General features: G+C 39.7%; 1 protein-coding gene across 1 annotated transcript in view; it reads left to right on the top strand.

Moving 5' to 3' along the window:
* The window catches only part of atrn (attractin), a 45,449-nt gene that overhangs the window by 12,282 nt on the left and 16,734 nt on the right, over positions 1–16,433 (top strand). The window contains exons 9-26 of the mRNA XM_043254812.1: positions 1,113–1,296; positions 1,891–2,045; positions 3,546–3,630; positions 4,624–4,844; positions 6,007–6,128; positions 6,253–6,391; positions 6,760–6,941; positions 7,024–7,243; positions 7,708–7,893; positions 8,117–8,365; positions 9,226–9,363; positions 9,458–9,551; positions 9,704–9,756; positions 10,010–10,104; positions 11,044–11,122; positions 11,236–11,393; positions 15,364–15,425; positions 16,340–16,418. Coding sequence (XP_043110747.1) covers positions 1,113–1,296; positions 1,891–2,045; positions 3,546–3,630; positions 4,624–4,844; positions 6,007–6,128; positions 6,253–6,391; positions 6,760–6,941; positions 7,024–7,243; positions 7,708–7,893; positions 8,117–8,365; positions 9,226–9,363; positions 9,458–9,551; positions 9,704–9,756; positions 10,010–10,104; positions 11,044–11,122; positions 11,236–11,393; positions 15,364–15,425; positions 16,340–16,418 — 2,501 coding nt within the window. The remainder of the gene's footprint in view (positions 1–1,112; positions 1,297–1,890; positions 2,046–3,545; positions 3,631–4,623; positions 4,845–6,006; positions 6,129–6,252; positions 6,392–6,759; positions 6,942–7,023; positions 7,244–7,707; positions 7,894–8,116; positions 8,366–9,225; positions 9,364–9,457; positions 9,552–9,703; positions 9,757–10,009; positions 10,105–11,043; positions 11,123–11,235; positions 11,394–15,363; positions 15,426–16,339; positions 16,419–16,433) is intronic.

Below are 16,433 nucleotides of genomic sequence, written 5' to 3'. Positions count from 1 at the left end.
ATTTTTATATTTAATAATATTGAAATAAGGAATTCAGTTTCATCTGACAAACATGTTGCTTCAAATGCTCCTCTCTTTTTGAATCATCAACCGTATTTAATAAATATGGGTTTGAATCAGGAAATGAAATAAATCTGCATTAGGTTACTCGCTTTCTTGTGACAACTTTTGTTAGAAGACACACATTTAAATAAATAATAAAATCAAAATATTAAAGATATTATAACCTTTTTTTACGTTTTTGCTTTCCTTTTAAAAGCAGAAAAAACCAGTAAGTGATCACTTTGTTGATTTTGAGGTAAATAATGTAAATGCACTTTGCAACATTGTCTGTTCTATCCACATAGGTCTTTTGTTATTCCAGAATATCAAGATTGAATATAGAGTTATACCACATTTTTTCTTTTTCATCATCTTGCATCATGCGCATTATGTTTTTAAGGTAGTTTGCAAAGAACTTGCTTTTAAAAACAAAAAAGCATCTTTTAAAAACAGGCCTCAGGACGCCTGCGTTCTGTTTCATTCAGTCTAGCTGTTTGAAAGGAAGAATTCATCCTATGTGAAAGCACCCTAATCCTTTTCAGAGTTGAGTGCTACCACGGACCCAGAAGTCACACTGAACAGTTGTGACCCAGTTTCTGTCTGATGAATCGGACCGCTAGGTACTGCAGAGACTGACTCTGTCATTCATCACAAAATTAAAATGAGGCCCCCTTTTGATATTAGTTTTCAATCGGTGTAAAATGTTTTGAAGTAGGAAAAAAAAAAAAAAAGTGCGGTTGTTTTCATGATTGATTGCTTCAGTCAATCGTGTGTGTGGTGTATGTGTGTGTGAGAGAGAGAGGGGGGCTGAGGCTGGTTTTTACTTTGAATGGATTCATACAAAACCCCTGCTTGGGAAAACAAGCATTTATTCAATTAGACTTTTGACGCAAAATGTAGTTCTTCCTCATGTAACAGTTATCAGTGTTCTGGTTCTTCTGCTTCTGTTTGCAGTAATTGTTTGCTCCACTGCCCTCTGGTGTTGTAACGGAAGAGCAACATCACAATTTGTTTTCAAGTTTCTTTCTTCACTAACTCTCATCCTGTGCTTTTCACTCTTCTCTTTACAGTAACGAACACATGGAGCGTCTTAGAGACTCGCGGGGCGCTGGTTCAGGGTGGCTATGGGCACAGTAGTGTGTATGACCCTCAAACGCGCTCCATCTACATCCATGGAGGCTATAAGGCTTTCAGTGCCAATAAATACGGCCTGGCTGGAGACCTGTACCGCTATGATGTGGACAAGAGGATGTGGTTTGTTCATTTAACATAACACTGATTAAGTTTTGAAGCTGTGCTTAAAATGTAGTGCCGCCTTATTTATTTATTTTTTTTCTAACATTGAAACCAAATGAAATAATATTCCCTGTCTGATATTCTGTTCGTATAATAGTTGATTGAACAAAATAGAACACCATTTTAAAGTTTTAGTTAATTTTAAGGATACATTAAATGGATCAAATTAAATATAATTTTACAAAGATTACAGTTCAAAATAAATGCTGTTCTTTAAAACCTTAAAACATATATTAAATATAAATATTGTAAATATGAAAATCAGCTTAGCAGATACAAGAATAAATATTTCTAGCAGGTTTTTGAGTCGTAATATTTGTTTTTTATTAAATGACTGCAGCCTTTGAGCATAAGAGATTTAAAATCATTTAGACATTCTTGCCCAACACAAATTTTTGAATAACAGTGAATATTCATATTCATAGAGAAATCTCACGCATGGTGTGACGTACATGGTCTGTGATTATTATCTTTGCATTCTACTATGAACAGTCTAACTCCCTTTTAAGCTCTCTCTGGGTTTCCCGCTAATGATGACCTCTGAATCTGTAGGTTGATTCTGAGGGACAGTGGTTTTTTCCGTTACCTCCACACGGCCGTGATTGTCGGCGGGAACATGTTGGTGTTTGGAGGGAACACGCACAATGACACCTCAATGAGCCACGGGGCAAAGTGCTTCTCCTCAGACTTCATAGCGTACAGCATAGGTGAGTACTGAACACTTTGCCACCTGAATAACTCATATGTACTCTTTGACAGTAGGTTACGCTTATTTAACTGATCTGGTTGACCAAGCCAAGTTTTTTTTTGAGAGATTGGGGTGAAAAGTGCATTGACGCTATGTGAATTCAAACATAAATGTTCGCCATGAGCCTATTTGGTAGCTTGCACAGGCCTTTTAAACTTAATCCTTTTGTAATTTTTTTTATATTGCTTACTTCAAGATTTTAAAATGAGAAGAATGTAACAGACTTTCCAGCTAAATAACTATATTTTTTAATTATGTAGTGCGAATGAACTGTCATTTGCCTACTTTTACCACTTGTTACGTTCTAAATCATTTGCTTAATGCATCCCATCATGTGTGGCGTCTTATATCTATATAATATCTCTGTCTTTCACAATACTGAACAGCCGAAGAGACACTCTCACACAAAGTGTAATTGGATTCCTGTGCGTGTAGCAGCAAGCCATTAGAGACTGAAATGCACTCATCAGGGGGCTTCTTGCAGAAAGCATTCGTGATCTTGAAGCCATTATTTCATGAGTGACACATTTGAGTTTTGTAATCTCCAGGGATCGGAGACATGCCTGTCTGGTGGTATTATCTCGCTTTTCATTTAGATAATGAGGGATGCTATGATGTCAGAATAGACGCACCGCAAGCGCTGGAATACGGCTGCTCTTGAATGCGTGGGTAGAAATTTAGACCGTCTTTGAGGAGTTTGTAGTGCCTGCGTAGTACGCTTTAAACATTTCAGAAGTGTCTGCATTTGCTTATTCGTCATTGTATATCACTTCACTTAAAAATTTCCTCCTCTTGTTCTTCCCGTGCCAACTTCCCTTCTGAGATTCAGACTAGTGCTGTGGTAATCTGTAATTAAGTAGGGGCCTGTCTTGGCCCTGAGGGTAATTGCTCTGTCCTTATAAGCTGAACTCAATTACATCGGCCCACACCAGGATGCTGAATTCGATTTGTCAGAGAGTTTGCCAGCAGGGGGCAGTGACTTGTCACACATTCTCCACTAATAGCAGTCATTTCTCTTCATGCCCTTCTTACTCCTGTTAGATTAGCCGCTAACTCCTTCTATTTAACATCGAGGAAAGAGATGATTTAAATATAATGGTCAACTCAGGGAAAAAAAACAAAACAAAGAGCTCGTTTTAAAAAACCACGGCGAGGCAGATGCAGAGAACTGGGATCGTCCAGTTTTATCCCGTATTGTGTTATTAAAATATTTAAAGTGTAGTTTTAGAGTACAAGTAAAGGTGCCTTATAGCCCCTGCACATCTGCACGGGTCATCAATTTATGTGAAGGTTAGACGTATGAATATTAATTGGGTAACGCGAGTGGAGATTACTGTGCAACGATTAGTCTTAGTTAATTAATATTCATGAGTTCTGTCTTCTCTATACTGATGTCGCTTAAACGTATTCTGGCAGCACTGGATGAGATTCACTTTGTGTTTCATTTTCTCTCTTCTAGCTTGTGATGAGTGGACTGTTCTGCCCAATCCAGATCTTCACCATGATGTCAACCGTTTTGGCCACTCAGCCGTGTATCACGACGGGTAACCTCAATGTTTAATATGCACTCAGTATGCAAAAATATCCTGCCTCACTTGTAATAGTTTGTGTCGGGTTAAACACAATATTCACTGTTCTAAAGGAATAGTTAAGGTTATATACACGCTACTGTTCTAAGTTTGGTGTTAGTGGGTTTTATATATAAAATGATATATAAATTACATTAACCGATGTTAACAAATGATATTGTAAAGTGTTACCAGTCCTTCTTCAAATTTATAATGTGACCACGTAAGACTATACTTTATGGAAAACATTTTTATGAAATACCACCAGGGAGGAACGTAGCCATGTTCGAAAAACCGATTCACAGCTCAAATGCTAATCGTTTGTGCTGAATTATTCAAGCGATTTAAACAAAATAAGAACTTTTGCTTTTACAAAAAACACTTCAGTAAACCTGTCGTACAAACTGTAAAGCAGTTGGTCTGTTACGAACAGAGTCAAAATAATTTCCAAAAGCATGCCACAAACGCTTGTTGTATTGAGTCCTGAATGTTCCTTTTTAAGTGTTTCTATTTCTGTGATGTTTGAACGGCGTTGTGGTAAATAGGAAGTCTATATATAAATCTGCCTGTAATCTCCTTCCGTACGGATTAGTCAAATGAAGTCATAAAGCAGAATCATTATCCATAAATAACAAGTCTCATTATTAGTGCTTCAGATTGCCAGCTTAACAAACACGCTCATCCACACAGAAGGCTTTCTCCTGTGAGATTTTGACTGTGATCTGTATTCTTACCCATGATTCCCAGCGTCGTTGTCAGCGGCGATATGACCACCGATTGACCCCTCTGTGGGGAGCTGTGGCACAACACTGCTTTTGCTGTTTGACTTGTCAGTCTCATGTGCTTTATTCATCACTCCTCTCTAGTTCCTTTTCATGTTCTTCCTCATTCGCACTGGCCTCTTCTTCCTCAGCCTTCATAGCTCTCTCTGTCCTCTCTGGAGGTTAATCTCTGTCTCTCGTGTGTCAGGGTGATGTACGTGTACGGAGGCTTTAACAGCCTGATGCTCAGCGACGTGCTGAGGTTCACCCCTGCGAGCTGCGCTGCTTTCTCGGAGCAGCTGGAGTGCGTGACGGCTGTGCCCGGCGTGAAGTGTGTGTGGAACTTTTCTGCCTCCACCTGCATGTCCTGGGACGCTGCAGCACCTCACGACACCGAGGGCTTACGAAACACCTGCAGTCCCAGAGCGTGTAAGTGACAGGAACAAAGAGGACGTCTGCTTCCTTGTGTGTCTTTAGAACTATTTCGAGTTTAAGTTATAATTATTACCGTAGGGATGTCTGGCTTTTTAAGCGGCGGTGTCTCAATTCATCCTTTACATTTAACTGCGTTTATATGAGGTCATGTAAACGTCTTGATCTAAATGCAAGTCATTAGATTTACTGTTTACTTGAAAAGACAATTAATTTCTTTCAAGCAAGGACACATTAAATCTGTAAATACATTTATGATACTAATAGCATATTACAGTTCATTTTTTTCTTTTTGCATATTAGGCTACATTTACACTAGTGCGTTTTGTTTTAAGACTTTTACTACGGATCCGCCTGTTATTTACACTGTTTTATTACTATTTAAATTTTTTATATTATTATTTATTATTATTTTTACATTTTTGCATATTAGAATATTGCAATGATTTTTTACGGATCATACTTTATAAAAAATTTGGTTATTTTGAATTGTAATATTTTACAGTATTACTGTTTTAATATTACTGCGTTTTGGTAAACTTTATAAACCTTATACTGAGAAAACCCAAAGTTATAGTGAATTTATCACTAAGAATTTTGAAGCATCGCTGAGAGTTTTTTTTTCTTTACCTTAGGGGTTTTCCTAATCCTATTGCAACCGACTGCTCCTTATTGATTTTGAAAAGTTTTTTCATGCCCTATGGGATACCAGCAGGCAGTGTTTATACTACCAAGTATTATTGTATCTAGAAAATTGGCAAAAGGGCCTAAATCCATGATGGTGAACCAGGCAGTGAGAAGATTTGCACTCAATGAGAACGTTAGCTTTAGTTATTTGGCATAAGAAGTGTTGTCAAAATACAGTATCCACAAAACACAAGCCTTTATAATCAAGCGGGATTGGTTTTTTGAGGATGTCAGAATTGGGACAGACATTATGGGTAATTTGCTCAGTTTTTTTTTTTTATCACTGAAATTTGAATTCTCAATTTAATTTATCCAAATCAAATTAATACCAGAACATGAACTAGACTTGTCTGAATACAAGATGATCAACATTATCTGTCAGATGTTTGAACTTTTCCAGAGTGTGGCATCAAGGGATACACGTTTACTGCCACAGGTGTTGTATGCATTAATATACGTGTGTGTTTTTCAGATGCCGATGGTGAAAAGTGTGAGCAGTATTCAGACTGCTACAGCTGTACAGCAAACACTAACAGCTGCCAGTGGTGCGCTGCGGCCTGTGTGTCTGGTCATAGTAACTGCACCAGTTCTCCGGTAAGACGCCGCATGTAATATGCTGTGACTTACAGAGAAGTGTGTGGAAGAAGAAATTTCAGGTTTTGAATGCGTAATGCCGGGACTTTGCTCTGACGTGTCTAATCTGTCTGCTGGTCCGCAGGGTGGGATAATGGAGTATGAGGCGTGTCCAAAGGATAACCCATCCTTTGTGTGCAGCAAAAAGACCAGCTGCAAAAGTTGTGCCACAGATCAGAACTGCCAATGGGAGACGAGAAATCAAGAGTGCACTACCCTGCCTGGTAATAAACACGGAGCTTTTTACCTTCAGATCAGAAATGAAGATATCTGAAGTTGTAAATAATGTTAGTCATGGTCCGTTGTAAAAATAGTGGCAGAACAACAAAATATGAATGCATGCATACAAAATATAGACTAAAATATCATTGAAATAATATCACTATTAATTTATATTATATATATTTAGTATATAAACATAACATGCTTTTCTTAAATATATACATGCATTGCAAAGACAATATCAGAACAACTAAGTGTGAATATAGAATAAAATCAAATATCGGGACAGTTTGGTGGAATAATATCACATCAGTTGCCATGTTTCTCGTATGTTAATTAGGAAGCCTGATGATTGCACTGTGTGTTTTAGGGAATATCTGTGGGGAGAGTTGGCACCTGGTGGGGAACTCCTGTCTGAAGCTGATCACAGCTAAGGACTCTTATGATAACGCTAAACTGGCGTGTCGCAGTCACCAGGCGGTGCTGGCTTCCCTCACCACACAGAAGAAAGTCCAGTTTGTCCTCAAAGAGATGCACAACAGATCGTTGCAAGTGAGTTCAACACACTTTCACAGTCTCTGTTCTTCGTGGGGTTGGTTATTCAATTGAATATGAATTGTCCTGTGTGCTGCAGTCAAAAGCCATCATCACTCCGTGGGTGGGTCTGAGGAAGATCAATGTCTCCTACTGGTGCTGGGAGGACATGTCCCCCTTCACCAATTCCACACTGCAGTGGCTGCCGGGCGAGCCCAGCGACGCTGGTTTCTGTGGGTACCTGGCTGAGCCCACTTTTAATGGACTGAAGGCAGCAACCTGCGTCAACTCTGTTAATGGGAGTCTGTGTGAACGACCAAGTGAGAAAGAAAACATACACTGACCATTGCTCACTTGACTTACTAACAGAAAATTGTGCACATGTGCAAATGTGCAATTTCATGTTTTGAAAATGTATTTTATATTATAGTAATACTTTAGAATAAACGTAGTAGTTTATCACATAATAGTTTTATCACAATAAATTAAAAAATTCTACATAAAGTCTTATTTATTATGTTTTAAAACAGGAAATACATATATTTTAAATATATACTAAAATACATTTTATTTTAAATTTTCATTTTTTAAATCTTATTTTATTTTGCTAGTTGGTATCAGTTATAAAAAAAAACATGTTATTAGTAAATATTAATTATTAATGTGTGTGTGTGTGTGTGTGTGTGTGTGTGTGTGTGTGTGTGTGTTCATGTATTTTTATAAGTGAACCTTATTTTTTTTGCTGCTTATTGACATGAGAATTCTTGTGTGCTTTTTCTTTCAGCGAACCACAGTGTGAAGCAGTGTCGGACGCCCTGTGCCCTGAGATCTTCCTGTAGTGAGTGCACCAGTGGGAGCTCAGAGTGCATGTGGTGTAGTAACATGAGGCAGTGCGTGGACTCTAATGCTTATGTGGCGTCCTTCCCCTACGGCCAGTGCATGGAGTGGTACACCATGAACAGCTGCCCACGTATGTCTGCCTCTCATTTAGCGGACTCATGCCTGGTAGCCTGTGTCTTGTTTTTCTTTGTAAATCGAATATAAAACATCAGCACGCCTCCGTTTTATTGACACAGCAGGCATAAAATCGATTCAGATTAATATACTAATAATAACTTTGCTGTCAAGGGTTCAGTTGGAGGTGATTGCACTGCATGACCCCTGTGATAAATGGATGTGTGTTTTTATTGCAGCGGAGAATTGTTCTGGCTACAAGACCTGTGGTCACTGTTTGGACCAGCCTGGCTGTGGGTGGTGCACTGATCCCAGCAATACAGGACGGGGCCAGTGTATAGAGGGCTCTTACCGCGGTCCGATCCAAACACTGTTCCACGCCCCTTCCTCTTCAGGCCCCTCCCTCATTCCCGCCCCTCAGCCAATGCTGAACGTGAGCTTGTGCCCACTAGAGGGCAGCTACAACTGGTCCTTCATCCAGTGCCCAGGTAAAACGTTGTTCTTTATTCTGTATTGGTCGAGTTTATGGAATGTAGTGATGCTAACTTGAACCGAATATTACATTTCTCATTCTCTATCTCATTTCACAAAAAATTAAGTAACATTATGAATAGGGCTGTCACAATTCCTCTGATTCAGTGAGTAACCAGTAAAATACTGGAAAAGAGACGGGAATCCATGAAACGCATAATTAGACTTTTCTTCAATGCTGCATGATAAATTAAACCCATTTAAAAATCTAAATAAAGCATAATTCTGTTGTGTATTCACAAACGCAAAGTTAAATAATAACTTGCTTTTAATACATTATGTATTTTGGCAATTTTGTTCAATAAAACCATACGATTACTTTTGATACTTTTATTTGAGCTAATTATTATTGCCTATTATAGGTCTATTTTTATTACTGCGGAATGTGTCTGTTTTAGAGAGAGTAAGTGGGAAGGGGAGATTCTCTCTGCATACTTTTAGGTCATAAAGTTTATCTGATCTGGCAGAGGTGTCCCGGTTACCATGGTAACCGCGGGTCCGGGGTCATTCAAAGACATGTATATTGGGTGAGGCGTCTGCGATTGTTCCTAATTTATTGAAAACTTGTGTCTGTGTGATTGGTTCAAGCGCTACACTAATGTGGATGTTGAATAACCTTTTAAAAATCATTTTAGAGAGAATATAATTGTCTCTGTTGTATATCGAATCGTTACATAGCTGACAAATACAGCTTTTTATTGATATATTGCCCTGGCTGCTTCTATCTCAGTTTTACTTTAGACACTGTTTGCATTTTTATAGAAGTCCTCCTGGTCACATGTTCTTGCATTGTTCTGTTTGCTCCTCTCTCATGCAGCGTGCCAGTGTAACGGACACAGCTCTTGTGTCAATGAGAGCGTGTGTGAGAGATGCGAGGACCTCACCACAGGCAAACAGTGCGAGAGCTGTATCTCCGGTTACTATGGCGATCCCACAAACGGGGGCAGCTGTCAGCGTAAGTCTAAACACAAGCCCAGGCCAAAATACAGTTGACTTTTGCTGCTGGTTTGTTTAGGCCTTAACCGTATGTGTGTATTGGTCATTTTCAGCATGTAAGTGCAACGGCCATGCCAGCATGTGTAACTCTAACAATGGCAAATGCTTCTGTACCACCAAGGGCATCAAAGGAGACCGCTGCCATTTGTAAGTGTGTGAGGTTTTTTCCGCTCTGCCATTAGAAGTCATTTGTCAAATATACGACGGATAGCTCATAGTTATCTTGTCTGTATCCAACTCTGTTCTTTTGTAATCCTGCTCATTTTCACACTCGGCTTTTGTTTCGTTCTGTCCCTCAGGTGTGAGGTAGAGAACCGTTACCAGGGCAACCCTCTGAAGGGAACGTGTTATTGTGAGTATGTCAATGCAGCGGCTGATGGCTGTTCATATTGTGGCTATTTGAGTAATTTAGTCATTTTCTGAACTAGTCATTTTGTCCTTACCTGACTAAATCGGACGGAAACCACAAACCTGTGGCAGTCAATCTGGGAAAATGTCCAAATTTTGAGTAATAATTTTTAAATAGTATCTGTTATCCTTTTTCTTTTATCTTTATCCTTCCGCTCACAAACAACTTTATCTTTATCTTTGTCTCCGGCGCGCAGACACTCTGCTGATAGACTATCAGTTTACCTTCAGTTTGTCTCAGGAGGACGACCGCTACTATACTGCCATCAACTTTGTGGCAACTCCAGATGAGGTGCGTTATGCTGGAAAGACTTGTTTTTTTTTTTCACTTTGATTTGCAAACGAGAGAGAGAATTACAGGGGGGTTACCAAGAACCATTCTTAAAGTGCACCTATTATGGCCCTTTTTACAACATGTAATAAGTCTCAGGTGCCCCCAGAATTATCATATAATTAAAAAAATGCCAGTTTTGAGTAGAAGCAGAAACATGCTGTTTTTCATGCATGTATCTTTAAATGCAAAACAGCTGCTGCTCTCATCCCCCTTTTCCGCTCTTACTCTGCCAAAACAAAACATCTGTTTGGCTTGGATTATCATGTCTGTTTTGCTAAAAATCATTTTTAAAGCCAAATCAGATCTGTGTTTTAAGTGACGGCAGCGTAATACACAGTACCTGATAATATGACCCAAATGAAATAAAAACATGACGTCACGCACTGTTCTTAAGTGAATGATTTCTGTAGCTCCAACAAGTAAAGGTGAACTTTGCATAGCATGTGTCTTTTTAAATTAAGATTGAATAGAAAACAATAGACCAGAAGGCCTAGTTTGTGTTATAGACCAGAAGAAGTTTGTGTTAAATGTCATACGCTGGGCCTTATGCACTTTCAGTGGGGTCCTTCTCGAAATTGTGAAGATTTGTGGCTTGCAGTTTGCATTCCTAAAAATCTAGTAATCTAATAATCTATTTTTAATAATCTAGTGATGAAATAAAATGGATTTTATGATTACTTGAGTTGAGTTTTATGTGATGCATAAATTTAGATAAGCATCGGTTTGGAGAACAGATTATACTTTAAATCATACTGCTGATATGCCATGGTATAAAAGCTACTGCAGTTTGGGGAAAACATTTTGGCTTATATAATTCATTTTAGACTATGTATATTTCTCTTTTCTGTTTCACATGTCGTCTCATTTGTCTGAATGTTTTTTGGATTACTCTCGCAGCAAAATCGAGACCTGGACATGTTTATTAATGCCTCAAAAAACTTTAACCTCAACATCACATGGGCAACCAGCTTTGCAGGTATGAAGCCCCGACACGTGTTAAACATATATTTTAAGCACATCATAAATATGCTGTGTGTGCAGTGTCTCATCTTCCTTCCTGTAACCCTGCATTTCATCCTTTCTGAGCAGCTGGGACTCAAGCTGGTGAGGAAATCCCTATAGTCTCCCGCAGCAACATAAAGGAGTTCAAAGACAGCTTCTCCAATGAGAAGTTTGATTTCCGGAGCAATGCCAACATTACCTTCTACGTGTATGTCAGCAACTTCACCTGGCCAGTCAAAATCCAGGTGAGAGCAATGCTCACTTTTATTAAGTCCAGTGATGTACGCAGAGAAAAAAATATTGTGTGTGTGTGTGTATGTGTGTGTGTGAGAGAGAGAGTGCCGTTTTGTTTTGCTATCTTATCCTCTCCTTCCATCTGTAAATTCACAGAGGCTGTGTCCCTTTATTCTTTCTCATATATCTTTGGCCTGTCTGGTCTGGAAATGATTTGGCAGAGCTTTCCTCTCCCTCCCTCTTCTCTTCTCCTCTCCTCTCCTCTCCTCTCCTCCTCTTTTCCCTTTCCCCCTCCTCTCTTCCTCTGCTTTGGAAAGCGATCTAACCTACCCTCCTGTGCTGGGGCGCTGAAACTCAGAGTTTAGTTTGATTGTCCGTCCGCTGTTCTGCAGCACGTTCTCTCCTCAGCTCATGGAGAAAGGGTGAATTTCACACAGGTAACGCCCTTATCATCTCTCTCGTTCGCCTTTCGCTTCTCTAACTGACCTTTTGGACGCCACGTTTCATCTAACAGAGACTGCATGCGTGGACCCGAGCACGATCGCGGGCGAGAGGGCTTGTGGTGTGGTAGCTCTGGAGGACAGAGGGGCTGTTGTCAGGCGTTTAGAGGAGAACGGCGAGAGGGTATGGGCTGGAGAAAAACGCAGCGCTAGAAACCTGCTCTGTAAACATGGCAGGCTGAGACTGAGAGTGTCAGAAGGAATGTTAAGTTGAAACACATGGCTCTTTGAGAGAGAGAGACCGAGGAAAGAGCCTGAGAGGAATAAGAGAATCACAGCGATCAGAAAGTTCAGACAAGGCACAATTCCAGCCTTCTGTTTCTGGCTCTTGTTGTCGTTTTGCCTGTGGTCAAAGAGTCTGTGAGGCCTGTGTAGTTTTTGGCCAGAAGAATGGAAGCGTGTGAATCTAAACGAGTGTAGTAGGAAGCGATCATGTGTCGAGTTTCTGAGTGAGAATGTTATTTAAAAGCAGAATTTGGTTGAGCTTCACAAAAACATTTAAAAGGTCACGTATCAAACCCAAATTAAAACTTTAACATGAAGACTTTTTTTTATTAACAATCACACGATAGTAAAGTTCATTCACTGTTTTTAATAATACCAAAATGGATCCAGACATTTTACCTTTGTGTTTGTATTTTTTAATTTGTTTAAACAAGTCATTAATTTAAAATTTAATGCAGTACAATAAATGCTTCCACTATGTCTAAATACTGTTGAAATAACGTTTTTTTTTTTTGACTTAATTAAAATAAAATAAATGAGAAATTTCAGTATACACAAAACAAACAAATAGCCACCTGTAGGTCAGGTTATGGCTGCTGTTCAACATTCATAATTATGTGAACTATAAAACAATTATTTTGAAATCAAAATTCAGTACTGTCCGTTTTACTGAAGTAGTGTTTAAAAGTAATATGTTGTTAATTAGTTTAGATTAGAACCTTAAAGTCCACACATTTCTGAAGATCAGAAAATTCTGCATGCATATGCGATTGAAATTCTACACGGCTTCCATACTGCTCTCCGTTGGAAATGACCGAGCGGTCTGTCATTTGTCAAAGACGTTGGAAAGGCAAGTGTATACACATTTTTGACATTTTTTTTTGTCAGGTTTTTCACGAGAACTTTTTCATGAAAATGCAGCGGACTCGACTTTTAATTCTTTTCAGCCGGTGTAATGTTTAAAAACCAAGTCATATATTCATAGGAGGAGTGTAAACACTGCGGCTGAGTCACGCTTTTCAAAACATTGCTCTGTTTGTTTGAGCAGCGTGACATGTCAACTTCTGCCTCAGCCAATGGCGAGAGTTCGGGGTGGGACTGCCTGTTTGTGCAAACAATGGCAGATGGGGACAGAATGTAAAGAATGTTTGAGACACCGCAAACTTCGAAATCCAAATTTGGATTTATGTATTGCCTACTGGTTCATCTTGGACTGGTTTCTACACCCTTCTGTTCTGTCAGTAGTGATAGCGGTACATCTGTTTCTCAGGTTCAGTCCTCCTTCGCAGATCGCAGACTTAACAAAACATCTCACACTAGTTAGCTTACCTTGGCAGGTGTACCGAAACTACTCACTTCTTGTTTAGACTGGGTAAGCCACACGATTATCCCTTAAAACATGACTAACGAGCTATATATAGCGTTCGCGTCACAAACGCCTCATGCATGCCCGTCTGAGCCACAGGTTGTCATGTGTGAATGACAGTGATAAGTCGGCTTGCTATTGTTTTATGTTGAATGTGTGTGGGTATCAGTGCTGTGAGTCAGGACCCGTTTGTCTTTGAGACTGTGCGTCTGAACATGAGGAGGCTGTGGCGTGTGAGAGAGGCTGTATCAGCGCACAGCATCTGCTCAATGAGAGCTCTGTGTGAATTCACCCTCCATGCTGTGGACGTCTGGCATGCTCTCTTTTACCCTGTTCTCTCCCTCTCCCTCGCCGAAAAATCCTGTGCTTATTTTGGAAATGCCTGGAGGAATAGAGAGGGAAGAGTGAGCTTGTTTGAAAGCAGGTAAAAGATGGAGAGAAAATGACAGTGTTTTAATGTGGCAACGTCTCCGGTATCCCCTAGACTCTGCCCTCCTTACGTTAGACGGGATTAGGACTGCATCCCTAAACAGAGCGACGGGGATGATGTAATTTTTTTGCAGCTGTTGCAGCGCTAATTTCAATAGGGTCATTTTAAACACTGCGTTAACGTAATTGTGGGCTTGTTTCGTGTTTCACGCGCCGGGCTAGTAATTAATTTGGACTAATCAGGTTTTCTTATTTCACGCTGCACGTTTGTAAACCCTGGGTTAACGGTCTCATTTGCATATTTACAAGGTTAATAACACTGATTGGACAAGTGCAGCACGTAGCGAGCGTGCGGGCAGTTTCAACAAAAACCATCTGGGTAAATGTTAACATGTAAATCTCCTCTGCTTGTCTGCGTTCCTAAAAAGACTGAATGCAGGAGTGTTGGACGTGTTTTTTTTCTGCGTTAGACGCTAAACACATTGTAAGAAGTACAAGCGCTGTGTGAATATCTAATGAAGGAAGCGCTGGAGAAGGTTATGATATTGCCTTTGTTAAATAACTCCAGCACTGCAGTGTTTACCCTCTATACCAAGCTGAAAGAGGACCATCAGCGAGTGCCAGGGAGCAGGTTTACAGAAAAATACAGTACAATACAATATAAATATTTTTTAAATAATTAATTAAATAAGTAATCACTTATTTAATGATAACTATGTGATTTACTCATGTCTTTAAACTTTTAAATCCATACGTAAAAATAATTATAATATTTTTAAAAATCATGTAATATAATGAAAAGATATATTTTACTGTAACATTTGAAATATTTTACTCCGTATACTTTCACATAATGTAATGTAATATAAATGCAAAATCTTCACAGTATACATTTATACATTCGAACATATAGCTGCCTCGCACAAGGAAGATAGCATTTGGGGATTGAAAAACCCCGCTCTGTACCTTTAATACTGTAATAGGGCTTTAGCAAACGGTGTCGAACCTGTTCTGGAGCAGGCACTAGTAACCCATGATTAAACGTGCCGCTAAGCCCTTTTCAAAATTACAGGTCTAAAACATTGCTTAAAAGTGCTTTGCCTGGATTTAATAAATGCACTTGCTCAAGGTTAATACTGGTGTGGAAAGCCATTGCTCTTTGACTATTATTCATCTCTTTCTGTTATTGGAGGTCCATCATAATAACGTACAGTAGTCCTGTCAAACTAATATGATTACTTGTTTGAATTAGAATGGAGAGCCTGAAAGTGTAAAGATGCTCTTTTCTATTGATCGTGTGTCGAGAGAGAGATGTGTAGCAGCAGGGGGCAGTGTTGGTACAGTCAGAAACGAAACCTTTGCTCTCATGTCCTATTTAGACAGACTGAAAAACACATGCACACAAAAGTATGTAAATGAATGTTTTTCTCGCTATTTCATCCATTTCTCTTTTCTCCTCAGATCGCTTTCTCTCAACACAGTAACTTCATGGATTTGGTTCAGTTTTTTGTCACGTTCTTCAGGTAAGACGAGCACACGAGTCTTCAGTGCACTTCTAAAGCCACAGATATTCTCAAAAACCCATTACGATCTTAATACTGTACATTTTTAATGGAGCATGTTCGGGGTGTGATACGGCTCTAAGCTCTAATTCACCTCTGGAAGACCTGCTGTAATATGTTATTGATTTAGGAAGCAGGTGGTGTAGAGCATACATAGCAAACTCACACCGTCACGTACGCACAGTCTCGCGCATTCTGGCATGTCCCTTGTTATACTTCCTACTGGTTTCTAAACAGCAAAAGGGTGATTAAAATATGATAATCACTCCGATGTGGTCATGCATCATAGCTAAGACACATGTGAAACATACACACAAGTAACACACTTACACCCAACTCTAGCTGTGGTCGGCCATGGTTCTTCATCGTTAGTTATGTCAGCTCAGCCGTGATAAATTACACCAACTCTATATAGCCTTGGTGTGCGCGTATGTGTGCGTGCGTGCGTGCATGTGTGTGTGTGTGTGTGTGTGTGTGTGTGTGTGTGTATGTGTGTGGGTGAGCTATTCCCAAAACCCAGAGCGAATGTATTTCAGCTCTGCACACACCTGCACTTATAAGGTATAAACATGCACCTACACATTTATGATTCTATCACATACAGTCCAGTTCTCCTATACACGAGAGGAGCTTTGGCCCCGTTACCAAGAGTATACCAACACTGCTGATCTTTAGCACACCTGGGGCAGTGAAACTACCTCTAATCCATTAAACATGAACAGCCCTGTGTGTGCTTGAGGTGTGATCTTGACTCGACTCAGTGGAACGGGATTCTTTCATTGTTTTCCATAAAAGCGCATCTAAAAAAACGTTAATAATTTGTCCTCTTCCTTTCTGTTTCCTGCTTTGCCTTGCCTTGCCTTGCCTGCGTGAAGCTGTTTCCTGTCCTTGCTTCTGGTGGCAGCAGTCGTTTGGAAGATAAAACAGAGCTGCTGGGCGTCACGGCGCAGAGAGGTCAGTGCTGTAACA

The sequence above is a fragment of the Puntigrus tetrazona genome, chromosome 13 (assembly GCF_018831695.1).
Source record: "Puntigrus tetrazona isolate hp1 chromosome 13, ASM1883169v1, whole genome shotgun sequence".
In the NCBI taxonomy this organism is placed as follows: Eukaryota; Metazoa; Chordata; class Actinopteri; order Cypriniformes; family Cyprinidae; genus Puntigrus; species Puntigrus tetrazona.
Note: the sequence above shows the minus strand (reverse complement) of the source record. Positions and strands in the feature narration are given on the sequence as shown.